The following is a 15,831-nucleotide window of genomic DNA, read 5'->3' on the forward strand; positions in this document are numbered from 1 at the left end:
ACATACATACATACATAAAATAATGGAATCTGAATTGTATATCAATAACAATAAAACTAAATTATAAAATAAGCATGCAGGCTCTTGTTCATGTTTTAATCTATGTACTATTATTTACTGAACATCCGGAGACAATTCCTGTCATCAATAAAGGGATTAAAGATAATAGTTTAGGACTTTATTGCTCACTTAAGCCTGTTGATGATATAACAAAATTAAAAGGTCCTTCTCATTAAAAGGCAGCAGATCATGTCAGTTTCAAATTCTGTTTGTTTTCACGTAAAAAAAACACCTTAAGCATGACACAACACTTACATGAAGTATTCATGTGCTAGTGTAATGGAGAATCATTTGAAATGCAAAGTATAGATCCATTTTTAAAAAAAATCTTTTTATTGTTTACATAAATTTGGTCAAACCTCTGACGCAGCCTTAACCCCTAGCGCGCATGCGCACTGGGCCACTCTTTAAATACCCCCCCAAGTCATCTGGCACAACAAAACACTCCGCTGTCAGCCAAGTCTCCAGACTCTCCTCGACACCTCAAGAGTCGAGACTCCCTTCACCATCCAGCCTTTTTATCGCGCGTTCTTAAGACACAAAAAAGGAAGGAGTTTGACCAGGAGTCGCTGCCTGAGCAGGTTGAACTCGAGGGGGGGGAAGAGAGAGCGACGGACAGGGAGGAAAACAAAGATGGCTGTGTAGCCCAGAGAGTGACGAGACCAAATAGAACATTCTCTCGTGTTTTAAAGTCGTCGTCAGGGCCCTTTGTTGTCGGGACATATCGGTAGGTAAGGTGTCGTTTAGCGGGAGAGGAGAGGAGAGAGGAAACGGGGTTAGACTGTTGAAGTATCAGGACCGGGAACAGCTGACGCACAACACCGCTGTCATCGTCACAACAACAGCTGAGTTGTTTTGTTTCCGCCTCAAGCTAGTTCTGCTAACACCACTGTAAGTCCTGCTAAAACTCAGCTTATCTAATTGTTTACACCGCGGTTGTGTTCGGACCCCCCGCCCTCGGTCTCGTTTGTCACAAGGGTCTTTTTTTTAAGTTCTTAAAAAACCTGATGATTCGTGTTATTGACGCTTTCGGAACCGCATTCCTGACGGGGTCGGTTGCTATAGCGTTAGCTTAGCTCGCCTAGCCGTCAGCTGACCGTTAGCTTCCTGCTGTTGACGCGGTACAGTGGCTGCTGTGTGTGTCCCCTCGTGAGGATGATGTAGATGCCAAACTATTTTGTTTTGTGCGTATTTATTTATCGATCATGACGAGTTTAAACTTTGAATGATGATAACAAAATATGTAATATAATAGGGTTTTTGTTTTTAGGCTTAATAACCGTAGAATTTGTCTTTTAATCCCTTCAAATATGCGAAAAAACAACGACATTGTATAAGATATGAAAAGGAAAAACCTGTATTAAGTGTAGTAAAATAGAGGAAAAGATTTAATTCGATTTTTTTCTTTGTAACTAAAAGTGATAGTTCAAGTTTCACTCATTTTCTATTCGCCCTCAATTCGACCAATGGTTGAGATTATTTTCAGATTAATTCCTCCTTTTTTTTAGTTATATAGACAAAAATATATATCCATTTGAACATAGAGTAAGTAAGTAATTTTTATTTGTATAGCGTTGTCTTTAACTTCATCTTCATCCATTAAAAAGACATTTAAAAACATCCAAATACCTCCATAGTGCTCGTCTGTAACGTCCATCTTTTATTTAAGCCTCCATATGAGGTTTTATTCAGAGAAAAAACAAACTTTAAGTCTATATTTTAAGATCGTTTATCGCCGAAGATCCCAGGGTATCAGTGTAGATCTTGCAGTATGGAGGTATTTGGATGTTTTTTTGGATGAAGCGAAGACAAGTGAGCTCCAGTCGCTACATTAAAATGAACATACATTTACGTCTTACTCTGAAAATAATCCCTTAGTCGACATGAGGGTGAGTAGAAAATGAGTGACATTTGAATTGTGGGTGAACTATTACTTTAAGATTTTTCTCCCATTATATATAGGATTTGTTTTCTTTCATTTTCCTCTTTGGTCCCTCGCAACAGTATAAAATGTGGCCCCTGAGAGAAATTGAATTGCCCACCACTGATATAGATATTTCCAGGTAGTCTGAACCATGTCGGCACTGGACGAGAGGGAGGTGGGCATGGCACCGGCGCCCGGCTCCTCCTCGGCCGCCGTGGGAGTCGGTGCTGTAGGGGCGGCGGTTGATCCCGTGGCTGTGGTCGCGGCCATGCAGGACGAGGTCATCAACATACGCCGGGAAGGGCCCGAGAGTGACCTGGAGGAGCCACCCAAGAAGAGGGCAAAAGTCCCAGAGGAAGAGTCAGGAAAGCTGGAGGAGAGACTGTACTCGGTTCTGTGCTGCACCGTGTGCCGAGACTTGCCCAAGGCGTCAGTATATCAGGTAAAAAAAAAAAGAAAAAAAAAAAAGTGTCAACCACAAACAGTACAACAACAAAAAAAATAATGTCAAATGTGTGACCCCCCCCAAGAGTGCCCCCCACCCCCAACCCAACACCGAAATCCTCCGTGCCAACCTGTTGAATGAGCTCCACTTAGAAGTGTTACTTGATCCAACACAGGCCCGAACCCTCCGAGTCTGAGGGGCCACACCCGGGTCTAGTGGTGGTGGTGGTCAGCTGTGCTGGCTCAAGTTTCTCACGATATACTGTGAGTCCAATCGTCCCCAAAACAAACACCTCACTTCACAGAAGTCGACCACGCATCGAACAAACTTGTCCACCACGTAAATCTATGGCCACCGTTTGCACACTTCAAGGTCGACCACCTCATTTTTTAGATAAGTGTGTCCTGACCCAAGGTGACCTCAAACAAATGTTGCTTCATGTTGCCTACATGAGCTGTGTATTAAAAGCTACTGAAGGCAACTATTGCAGCTTAAATATAAATGAAAATCAAGTAAAACCGAGATAAGACTTTTAAGTCTTATAAAAAAAATAAGGCAGAAGCTTATTCCGTATTAAAGCTATCAAAACATCTACATTAAAGTATCCTCGGCCAACAAGCTTCCTAGAATCCAGGCAACATATTCATCTGCATTTATACAAAGTGATCTAGTTTTCTATCTCATTATCATTTTTAATGTGCAACTTCATTTTTTTTTTGGATGAAAAAGGATTGGCAACAACGATGCACTAGTATCCTATTCATGTATTAAAATGCAAAAAGAAATGATCGCGCAACTGTTTGTGAGTAATATAATTTATGATTTTTACTTTTCTTTCTTTAGAATTTCTTTTTTACTTAGAAATTAAGTTGGTCTTATAGAATGTAATATTTTAACAAATATTCACCACCAGTAAAAAAACACTATTCCAAAAATTAAAATGGGATTCTGTATAATAACAATTGCAATTAAAAAAAAAAAAAGAAAGATGAATGGAGGAAAGGACATTTTAGCGATATATAAATGATAAAATGTGTAATCTGGATTAGTTGTGAATGAGAACCATGGTTTCTGATTAAGAGAAGGGGATTCCTATTCTACACATATTTTGAACTGCATTGACTATCATGCAAACATTTTAACCATTTTATTAAAGGTGTAACAATTATTATGTAGAAATGATATCATAATCACTCAAATTTATATTTTTACTCATTTTCTACTCGCACTCATGTCGACTTTCGTATGACAGTCGCGACCATAGATCACATTTCTTCGTCCAAAAAGACAAACTTAAAAACATCCAAATACCTTCGTACTGCTTTAAGCTTGTTTGTAGCAGAAGCTAAAAGGCTAACATGCTACACAGGAAACACATCGGTAAATATCACATGAGCTTCCAATCTACTCCCTACACTAGGAACTAACTTTAAAGGGATTTGGATGTTTTTAAGTGTGTGTTTTTGGACAAGGAGGACAAATAAAAGTGAGTGAAACGATTCCCAACCCTTAGTTGACATGAGGGTGAGTAGAAAATGAGTGAACTTTTGGGCAGATTGTCCCTTAAACATGAAAATGGCAGCACCTTTAATAAAATTGTTTATTTAGTTTAATAGTGGTGTGTAGAATATAAATCATCTTCTCTCAATCAGAAACCATGGTTCTCGGTCATAAAAGAGTGGAAGGTTTGGTCCAGGTTGCTGGACAGATCCTTCCTCAAGTAGTTCAAGTATGTTGGGGCCTTGCTCATGAGTGAGGGGAAATATTGGATTTACCTACTGATTGTCACAGTTCCCTCTATATATTTTGTCATGTTGAAGAAAGAGCTGAGCCAAAAGACAAAGCATTTAGTTTATTTAAATTATAATTTCTATTTAACCGAAAGAGCAGTGGAAAGAAGTTTTCTTTGAACCTCCCTTTAGCGATAGAATGAGACGCCAAGTCATCTGGGAGAGACTCAGTATTGATCCCCAAGAGAAGCCACTTCCACTTCCAGTGGCTCAGGACAGAGACCCATCTGGGTGTCTTACTGTTGAGGTATTGTGGGCTGGCCTGACGGGGCCCAATGGATATCCTTTCCAATGAACACTGACATATCAAAAATACTTTAAAATCCATTTTAATTGACTCAATTATTCTTGCATCACAACCAAATAATAGATTCACCCCGATATACCGTCAATATCATTAAATCATCTTGTTGTGTAAACAAAAAAATACAATTCTATATGATCCCTTCTTTCAATAAATACCCATAATACAACAAAATACAGCTTTTTTTTTTAGCTTTTATAGCTGCTGAATTAATTAACAGACCAATAATTTTCTTGGACTGTTGATTTAAATAAATGCCAATTTAAACAAAGTTTCTTAATGCACAGTAATACTCTTCATTATGTATAAACTGCATTATTTAACTTTTCCCTCTGTTTTTTTTTCCCCCCACCAGTGTACCAATGGACACCTAATGTGTGCGGGTTGTTTTATTCATCTGTTGGCTGATGCACGTCTCAAAGAAGAGCAGGCCACGTGCCCGAACTGCAGGTATGAGTTCACTTATGACCTATTATTATATTATTACATCCACCTGGTGTAGTTACAAGAAATGGACACTGGAGTGACCGAAATGTGACCTTCCCGCAACATTTTTAATAACCTATTGCACTAAACTAATTGATAACACATGGTAAACGTGTAACACAAACTTAAACGGATACATATCCTGCAGTTCTTTGCATTTTTACTCCATTTACTTTTTGGTTTAACTACAAGGATCAGCCATTCTACCCCCATGCATTAATATATTCTCTCTTTTCACTCACTGAAGACAATTATTTGTCCTGATGTCTCCATTTGTTTTAATCACTAAAACATACACTGTCCCTGGTTCTGTTTTTGCATTTATTTTCTTATTATTTTATTCTTTGACTCTTTGTGACCCTGGTCTGTGAAAAGGAGCTTTACAAATAAAGCTTACTTACTTAGACTTAGACTTAGACTGCACTTTATTGATCCCTTTGAGATGACACTCTCAGGGAAATTTCTGAGTGTGCTAGTGTTTAAGATATGATGTGTTACTGAAAACAATTGTACAGAAAGTTCAACTAATGGTAAAAAGTTGAGGAATGTGATGAGTGTTTGGTGAATAAGGTCAAACACAGAGATAACACAATTCATTTATATAAAAGTATATATTTTGTTGGGCCTGCAAGCTTGTTTTTGGCCCCTTGTGTGAATTGAGTTTGAGTTTTTGACCCAAGTTAAACATTTATATTTAAAAAGTATATCCAGCAAGATGATCAATATACATATTTTGTTCAAATATTTCTTCAATTTTAACCAGATGATTCTAAAACCCATAAAAAACATCATGATATCGAGTCACTTTCGTCGTCCATATCTCAGGCTGGAGCATTGACAGGTTGTTGTGCTGTTTTCCCTGCAGGTGTGAGATCAGCAAAAACTTGTGCTGCAGGAACCTGGCGGTGGAGAACGCCGTCAGCGAGCTGCCGACAGAATGTACCTTCTGCTTAAAACAGTTCCCTCGCTCGGGCTTAGAAAGACACCAGAAAGAGGAGTGTCAAGACAGGTACTATACACACACACACACACACACACACACATGCACAAGGCTTTCAATAATGCACACTAAGTCACTCTTCCCCAAAAATGAATCACTTGGAAAGATCTGACTTTTCAAAAGTGCATTTTAGGAAATAAATACTTGATTATTCATAGCATTTTTTCCAGTCTTTCAATGGTAGGGAAGGGGAGAGCTGATGAAAAGATAGATGGATGGATTAATAAAAAACGACAACAAAGTGCAATAAAAAGAAAGTGATGACACAATCTAAGTCTAAAGATAAAGAACATAGATCAAAGAAAAAATAATAAAGGATACAAAGATTAACATAGAATATCATCTTTTCATTCCTGCCCCCTAAACTCGTAATTATAAGGTCTAATAGCACATGGAATGAATGAGACCCTTAGTCTATTAGTGTTGCATCATGGGAGGAGCATTTGTGCTCCATCTGCTTCTCTGCTCAAAAGTTTTTAGAAAAGATAACAATAACATGGCAGCAGCATCATCAGACCGTTGATCTGGGAGACATGGTCCACCATTTTGTTTTCAAAGCAGTTTCTCTCGTTGTTGATGTTTGCCCAGGAAGTGTTTTGCTAGTATTTAGCTTCCCTAGTCAGTCCTCTTGCCTCCCTTTTGAATCATTACACGAGTCTCAATTTGAGGCGTCCAGATATTGGAGGCATTTGTTATCGAGCCATCAAGAATAATACAATCATGGCCATTTTTTTTATCTTGGATTGATTATTACTGTCTGAAAGGTGGTTTGCTTTGTCAAAAGGTGGTGTTTTTCCCTGAAGTAACATTATTTTGCGACTCTTTACACTCTTGTTTCAGTCAAGTTTATTAAAAAAAAATAATCTGTAAACTAGTGAAAATGAGTGAAACATAATCTCTATAAGTGGATAAGCGGTAGAAAATGGATGGTTCGATTTTTATCAGTTTTTATCTGAATCCGTGAATATAATGGTGACCGTTGGTCTATAAAAGAACGGAAAAAGTATTTTTTTGTTGTTGTTTTCTAAAAGCAAGGTGTTAATGTTGTCCTTTTAAAGTTTATACTTAACTGAATTTTGTTTTGATTGTTTAAGCGCTTTGTGACCCTGGTCTGGAAAAGTGCTATATAAATTCAAATTACTTACTTACTTACTTACTTTTCCCCACCCACACTTTTGCTTATTTTAAAATTTGTGCTTGGATTTTTTAGGGTCACATTTTGTAATGGAATTAATCATGAAAAGTGTGATTTATGTCATTGACTTGATTAACTTCCTCGCGCAACAAAAGCCTCTTGAGATGAAAAAATGTCTATATTGTTGCTAATGATCCTTTTGACGCACAATGATTTCACAATTCTAACCTGTTTCTTAATTAGAATATATTTTTAATAATATATTTCAAGTTAAGTGCAGGACAAGGCGGTGTTTACCTCAAAGCTAAAACCCTGGAATATACTTAGTTTTCTCCTGCATCTTAGGAGCGTTTTTTTTTTTTTTCTTAAACTTTGCTCCAACACTTCCAAAGGTCTCTGGAAGGTTCTTCCTTTAGAAGAAGACATGCTGCAATAACACGTCGGAATTTAAAAGCGTGGTAATAAACTGTAATTAAGTGCCGTCATATCGTATTATGAGTTTGGAGGTTGATTTCTATCCCATCATTTACGATTAGTTGTGCATCACCAGCTCGGTTAGCAAGTATGTATGTATATATATATATATAATATATATATATATATATGTGTGTCACTCAATACACAAAGTTCAATTCTTCAACAACGTCATCATTCTGGTTAAATACTACGTGTTGATATCATCAGTAGCTCCACACGCTTTGATTGACACTTTCTTCTTCTTCTTCTTCTTCTGCTGGGGTGTCGTCAGGGTGACCCAGTGCAAGTACAAGCGGATCGGCTGCCCCTGGCAAGGTCCGTACCACGAACTGCCGGCCCACGAGGGCGAGTGCTCCCATCCCACCAAGACCGGGACGGAGCTGATGGGGATCCTGGGGGAGATGGACCAGAGCCACCGCAGAGACATGCAGCTGTACAACACCATCTTCGGCCTGCTGTGCTACGAGAAGATCGGCTTCACAGGTACATCCTCAATGCGATATATCGTGATACTGTGGTAACAAGGATATATTTGTAGTATTGTCGAGTACTTGACTCTGGTGTTGCAGAATTTACAGACCACATGACTCTTGACGAAGTGTTTTGAAACCAAAATATGTCCAAACATCAGCTTTAAAAGCTGCTGGAGTCACTGTATCCTCTCGTCCTCAGTCATCTCCAGGATCTCGTTACATGTCATTGTTTGTTTAGCCTTGAAAGACGTACCTACTGCTGCCATCTAGCGGCCGGAAGTTTAATTGCAACACATAAATCACGCCGTGAATATTTGTATGTTAATTGTAAATTTAAAAATAATTTTATATTTTATAAATACTTTATTGAAATATACACCATAGAATAACTGATAAATCACTTCAGAGCTGTAAAATATTTACGAAGTATCGTAAAAAAAAAATCACTATATTTGTGATTTTCATGCACCCCTACTACAATTGGTAAAACTAGTACTTCAACTAATACTACTATGAAGACTAATTCTTCTATTGCTACCATTCAAACTACTACTACAGTATTAATATTAATACTACTGCTACTACTAACTAATACTACTAACTAACTAATGACTACTATTTCTACTACTACTACTATTAATACTACTACTACTAATAATAATATTACTACTACTACTACTACTAACTAAATAATGACTACTATTTCTACTACTGATAATATTACTACTACTACTACTACTTACTAAATATGACAACTATTTCTACTAATAATAATATTAATACTACTACTAATATTACTACTACTACTAATGCCAACTATTTCTACTACTAATTTTAATACTAATAATTATAATATTAATACTACTAATACTATTACTACTACTACTAATAACTAACTGATCAAAAAAAACAGAAATAAAAAATTAATAAATTGATCACCAATCCATGTATTTTTGTCCACAGCTTTACTTGGTAGATGTACACACTAATCTTAAACAGGATCAATAACTTTGTAAGTACACAACTGAATCCTGCGTCGTCTCCTCGCAGAGGTGCAGTTCAGGCCGTACCGCACGGACGACTTCATCACTCGCCTCTACTACGAAACGTCTCGCTTCACCGTCCTCAACCAGACGTGGGTGCTGAAGGCTCGCGTCAACGACTCGGAGAGGAACCCCAACCTGTCCTGCAAGCGGACGCTGTCGTTCCAGCTCATCCTCAAGAGCAAGGTACGAGTTATTCTGCTGCTCGAGGAAACTATCAGAGTTTCTGCTCTTTCAATCTAACATCTTGAGATAATAAGATCCTCTTTAAGATAGTACATGGACAATAAAGCAGGAGCGAACAGTAATTACATACATCAGCATCAACACATCCATGCAATGGAGGTGAAGCAGGATCTAATCTTGCACGTTTATAGTGTAATTACTGTATAATTACTGTCGCCACGAATGATTCCTACGTTGTGTTTACACAAAGGCAATAAAAGTTTCTGATCCTGATAATTACATCGTAGCAGCGAACCTTCAATCCAGTAGCAGTCGTTGAATAGAAATAGAATAGAAAATGAATAGAAAGATAGCCACACTTGACCTTCCTTGTAAAATGTCATTGTTCATTTTAAAAGGTTTTGAAAATCGTTGACACCATTTTTACATGAAGGGACGATAAAGAATCTGGATTTATTAATTTTTCAAAAAACAAAATGATAAAATCTCTAATCTCTGCAAATTGAAACAACAAATTTACAACCTCTGAAAATAAATGACTGAACATTTTGTTTCAAATTCTTGGAATTTTTTTTTTACAATTTCCTTCACACATTTACAATGTCTTGAAACAAATTAAACATTTCCTGAAACAAATTTACAATTTCCTGAAACACATTTACAATTTCTTATTTCATATTTACAGTTTCCTGAAAACACATTTACACTTTCTTGAAACTAATTTACAATTTCCTGAAACACATTAACAATTTCCTTGAAACACATTTACAATTTCCTTGAAACAAATTTACAATTTCCTGAAACACATTTACAATTTCCTTTAAACAAATTTACAATTTCCTGAAACACATTTACAATTTCCTTTAAACAAATTTACAATTTCCTGAAACACATTTACAATTTCCTTGAAACACATTTACAATTTCCTGAAACACATTTACAATTTCCTTGAAACACATTTACAATTTCCTTGAAACAAATTTACAATTTCCTGAAACACATTTACAATTTCCTTGAAACACATTTACAATTTCCTTGAAACAAATTTACAATTTCCTGAAACACATTTACAATTTCCTTGAAACACATTTACAATTTCCTTGAAACAAATTTACAATTTCCTGAAACACATTCACAATTTCCTTGAAACAAATTTACAATTTCCTGAAACACATTTACAATTTCCTGAAACACATTTACAATTTCCTTGAAACACATTTACAATTTCCTTGAAACACATTTACAATTTCCTTGAAACACATTTACAATTTCCTGAAACACATTTACAATTTCCTTGAAACACATTTACAATTTCCTTGAAACACATTTACAATTTCCTGAAACACATTTACAATTTCCTTGAAACACATTTACAATTTCCTGAAACACATTTACAATTTCCTTGAAACACATTTACAATTTCCTTGAAACACATTTACAATTTCCTTGAAACAAATTTACAATTTCCTGTAACACATTTACAATTTCCTTGAAACACATTTACAATTTCCTTGAAACAAATTTACAATTTCCTGAAACACATTTACAATTTCCTTGAAACACATTTACAATTTCCTGAAACACCTATACAATTTCTTGAAACGCATGTACAATTTCCTGAAACACATTTACAATTTCCTTGAAACACATTTACAATTTCCTGAAACACATTTACAATTTCCTTGAAACACATTTACAATTTCCTTGAAACACATTTACAATTTCCTGAAACACATTTACAATTTCCTTGAAACACATTTACAATTTCCTTGAAACACATTTACAATTTCCTGAAACACATTTACAATTTCCTTGAAACACATTTACAATTTCCTTGAAACACATTTACAATTTCCTGAAACACATTTACAATTTCCTGAAACACATTTACAATTTCCTGAAACACATTTACAATTTCCTGAAACACATTTACAATTTCCTTGAAACACATTTACAATTTCCTGAAACACATTTACAATTTCCTGAAACACATTTACAATTTCCTGAAACACATTTACAATTTCTTATATCATATTTACAGTTTCCTGAAAACACATTTACACTTTCTTGAAACTAATTTACAATTTCCTTGAAACACATTTACAATTTCCTTGAAACAAATTCACAATTTCCTTGAAACAAATTCACAATTTCCTGAAACACATTTACAATTTCCTTGAAACAAATTCACAATTTCCTGAAACACATTTACAATTTCCTTGAAACAAATTTACAATTTCCTTGAAACAAATTTACAATTTCCTGTAACACATTTACAATTTCCTTGAAACACATTTACAATTTCCTTGAAACGCATGTACAATTTCCTGAAACACATTTACAATTTCTTGAAACAAAAAAAACAACTTTATTTAAAGATTCAAATCATAATGAAGTGAAGACACTACATAGTTTAAATAAAAAAAAAACAGTCCTAGCCAATCAGAATGAGCGACAATAGAGCGGAAAAACGGCCTTTTAACAGGCAAAAGCCTTGAGCAGAACCAGACTCGGGGTCTCAGTGTTTACATACCATGTATATGCAAGTACAGTTTTGATTTATAGAAGAATAAAATGTAAAAAATGTCAAAGATAAAATGAAATAAACACAGTATCTCTCTCCTAATGATAAAATACACATTACAAGGATAGCAAGTGCTAACGTTCTCCGCCCCGTGCAGGTGAACTCGGCCCTGGAGTGCTCCTTCCTGCTGCTGAAGGGCCCGTACGACGACGTCCGCATCAAGCCCGTCATCAACCACCACTCCTTCAGCAACGACACCAACGAGACGGAGTACGTGCTGCTGCCCATCTCCGACTCGGTGGAGTGCAACAAACTGCTGGCCGCCAAAAACATCAACCTGCGCCTGTTCATCTTCCAAGTGCAGAAGTGAGACGCCGAAAGCGAGGACGCGAGGACGACACCAAGACAGGACACCGCTGAACCACTGATATACCTCTTGAGCGGCTACACTCTTGACACACACAGACACACAACGCTTCGAGGCCCGAGACGCCGAGCTGTGCCGCCACACAAGGAGGCCGTCGTCTGGTTTTGTGTGTGCGTGTGTTTTTTGTGTCGTATCGGTGGTGACGTCGTGCGACACCCCAACCCGCCCCCCCCCCCCCACAGCCAAAGGTAGCACACACACACATACACACACACATACACACCAGGAGTGCGTCTGTTGCATGTGTGTGAGATTGAGAGTGTGACCCGGTGGAACTCCAGAATATCCCGAAGCATCAAAATGTGAACAGAGTCTGATCTTGTCCGGATGTTTTTTTGAGTTGTGTGCGACCGTTTCTCTCCTCCATCACTTTTAAAACGACACAAAGTTTGTCCTGTTTTAAAAAAGACCGGTTTGTTATTTAACACGTTTATTGTCGACTGGACGTCTTTAATCTAATCCCCTCTGCTGTCGAAAAACACTAACAAAAATCCACCTTTTATCAAAGACTTTTGAGCCCAGGTCAAAGGTCGTAATCATTTAGATTTTCACTAATATTTAATCTCTTGTGTGACATTATTTTAGATTTTTTTTTAGGTGAATATTTACAAATGCCTGCAACGAGATTATAATTATTTTTTTTTCTATTAATCCCTGAAGTTCGTCGCTCTGAGACGGCAGTAGATTTCACGACTCCATTTTTACCTTTTCAGTCTTATTTATACTTTATTTTACTTGTTTTAAATTAATCTTGAATATTTATAAAAAAAAGGACCATTTAAAAAAATTAGATTTAGTGTTTGTTTTCTGTTTTGTTTTTTTTCTCCTTTATTCTCTCTTCAGGTGATGCAATATTTCTCTGGTTAAGAACTTTTGTTTATGAACCAGAACTCGTGATCGTTTTGGGTTAAACTCTGACTCTGTTAGGTACGGTGGCCCATGAGGAGCAAAACGAGTTTACAAAAATGGACATTTTCTTAAAAGGAAATTAAATTATAATTACCAAAAATAAAATGAAAAATTATTATAAAAAAAATAATATAAATTTAAACAACATATTTATAACCTCTGTAAAGAAATGACAATTTATTAAAACAAATTTACAATTTACTGATACAAATTTACTAACTCAAATTAATTTACAAGACCTTGAAAGAAATTTACAAGACCTTGAAAGAAATTTACAAACAAAAAAATACATTTGTTTAAAAGTTTGAAACAAATTTACACTTTACTGATACAAATTTACAATTTCCTGAAAGAAAATTTCACAATTTAAGGAAACAAATAAAAAATGTATTGAAACAAAATTTCTCACTCAAATTAATTCATAATATCCTGAAAGAAATTTACAAAATTGGAAACAAATTTACAATTTCCTGAAATAAAATTACAATATTTCAAAGAAGAGGAATTTGTCCGTAAAATTGTGTGAAATTCTATTTTTTTTTTAAACAAAATTACTTACTCGAATTAAAAATACAATATCTTGAAAGAAATTTACAAACAAAAAAAGTACATTTGTTTAAAAGTTTGAAACAAATTTACAGTTTCTTGAAACAAATTTACAATTTAATAATACAAATTTACAATTTCCTGATACAAAATTACTAACTAAAATTAATTTACAATATCCTGAAAGAAATCTACAAACTTGGAAACAAATGAAAATGAAAATAAAATAATATTTCAAAGAAGGTGAATTTTTTTCCATAAAGTTGTAAAATTGTGTTTCTAGAAATTATAATTTACACATTTTATACATTAGTTTTGCACTCCTGGGCCACCGTAGTCGAGCCCTAAAGATCAAGATGAAATCAGAAGCTGAGCGTCTGTTCGTCTCACTTCCTCGTGACATCATCAGTCGTCACGACGGTTAGAGATCAGACCCCAGATTCTGAGGCGGTTGTTCTCAAACCAAACATATCTACTCTCAAGAGGAAGAAGGAAGCTCTGTCGTCGGTCAGAGACGTGGAGTCCAGCTCCTCTGAAAAAGGGGGTTCGTTCGTCAGCCCCCCCCAACACGAGTCCATTCTAAGAGGCTGATAAAAAGACACAACGGTGACATTCGGAGACACAAACCGTGTGAGTGTGTGTTTGTGTGCGTCAGAGGGGTAACTAACAGTGTTAGTGTTAGACTTACTTGAAGAAGACCACGTCTCTCTCTCTGGTAGTTTGAACTGTGAAGCAGATAGACCCGTCTCTCTCTCTCCGTCTCTCTCTCTCTCTCTCTCTCTCTCTGTCCATCTCTCTCTCTCTCCTCCTGACCTCCTGACCTCTACTGTATTTCTGTGTCGACGCTGACGGACTCATCTCACCATGGCTGTACATGTGCCTTTTATTAAACATCATGGAAAGTGTTTTCGGCTCGACTCGTCACCAATGGTCTTTTTTTTTCTTTTTTTTTTTGGTCCCGATGAATTATTCAAGCCGGCGGCGCCGAGAAGAGTCTAAATTTAATTCCGCTCGTGACGCCGGAATTGAAATTGATGGCGATTCTGTGGACGAGTTTAAAAATGAAGGCGTTCAATAATTCAGGGTTAATTCATATCAAGCAGTGTCGCTGACCCGCCTGGAGCCTGAACCCCGAGTTGATGGATTTATTTCTTCTTCTTCTGTCGGCGACTCATCCTTTACTTCGTCCACGAGGGAAACTTTTGTTCGTCTTCTCAAGAGGCAGGAAAGAAGCAAACAGACCGAACAATCGTTTATTTTGTGATTTAATTTGGACTCCTGAGCCACCATACTTCACAATTTCCTGAGACAAATTCACAAGCTGTCATTTTGTTTTAACAGGTTATGAATTTTTGTTATTTTGTATTAATTTCCTGAAACAAATTTACTAACTCAAAAAATATATATAAGAGTTTCTTTTTTCATTTTTGAGTTTGAAAATTTGTTCCAGGAAATTACAAAATAAAATGAAAATTTTGTCTAAAAACAAGTGGAAAAACTTTGAAAGACATTTAAAAACTCTGAAACAATTTTTTTTTTTTACACAAAATGTACATTTGGTTAGGAAAATTCTACAGTTGTTTAATTAGTTTGCATTTGTTTTAAGAAAAATATTAAATGTGTTTTCGGGTTTTTGAATCATAGTAGTCGAGCCCTAAAGATCAAGATGAAATCAGAAGCTGAGCGTCATTTAACATATTTAAATATGTTAAATGAGTTAAAAAAAACAACATTTACAAACTCCAGAAAAGATCATTTACATTTATTTTACGAATTTGAAATACAATTACAATTTCCAGATACGGTATCAACAGAATTTTGACATAATGTAATCCACTAAAAACACTAACAGTAAATTGATAAAATGTATAAACTCAATGTTTTTTAAGTTTTGTAAATGTGTTTACTGTTTCAGTAAATATTTTATAGGAGATTCTACATTTGTTTCATGAGTTTTAAAATGTGTCCTGAACTTCTGGGCCACCGTACCTAATAGAAAAAACAAAAAATGTTTGTTGCACAAAAAAAGGAACGATGACAATTGCTTAACAACTACAACAACAGCGACAACAGCTGCGAATATAGTTGTGTTGATAGTGACG

At 35.9% G+C, this 15,831-nt stretch overlaps 1 protein-coding gene across 2 annotated transcripts; it reads left to right on the forward strand.

Annotated features, from left to right (window-relative positions):
- Positions 1–462: 462 nt before the first annotated feature.
- Positions 463–14,634, forward strand: zftraf1 (zinc finger TRAF-type and ring finger containing 1). 2 transcript variants are annotated; one of them, XM_087786418.1, is made up of 7 exons: positions 463–787; positions 2,124–2,426; positions 4,879–4,973; positions 5,875–6,018; positions 7,893–8,104; positions 9,145–9,323; positions 12,005–14,634. In XM_087786418.1, the coding sequence occupies exons 2-7, from the start codon at positions 2,136–2,138 to the stop codon at positions 12,215–12,217; spliced, it is 1,134 nt and encodes a 377-aa protein (XP_087642544.1). In that variant the 5' UTR covers positions 463–787; positions 2,124–2,135; the 3' UTR covers positions 12,218–14,634. The 2 variants fall into 2 exon arrangements, with proteins under 2 accessions (XP_087642544.1, XP_087642542.1); XM_087786416.1 differs by having other exon boundaries at positions 464–951.
- The last annotated feature ends 1,197 nt before the right edge of the window (positions 14,635–15,831 follow it).

This window comes from Callionymus lyra, chromosome 3 (genome assembly GCF_982586985.1).
Source record: "Callionymus lyra chromosome 3, fCalLyr1.hap1.1, whole genome shotgun sequence".
NCBI lineage: Eukaryota > Metazoa > Chordata > Actinopteri > Syngnathiformes > Callionymidae > Callionymus > Callionymus lyra.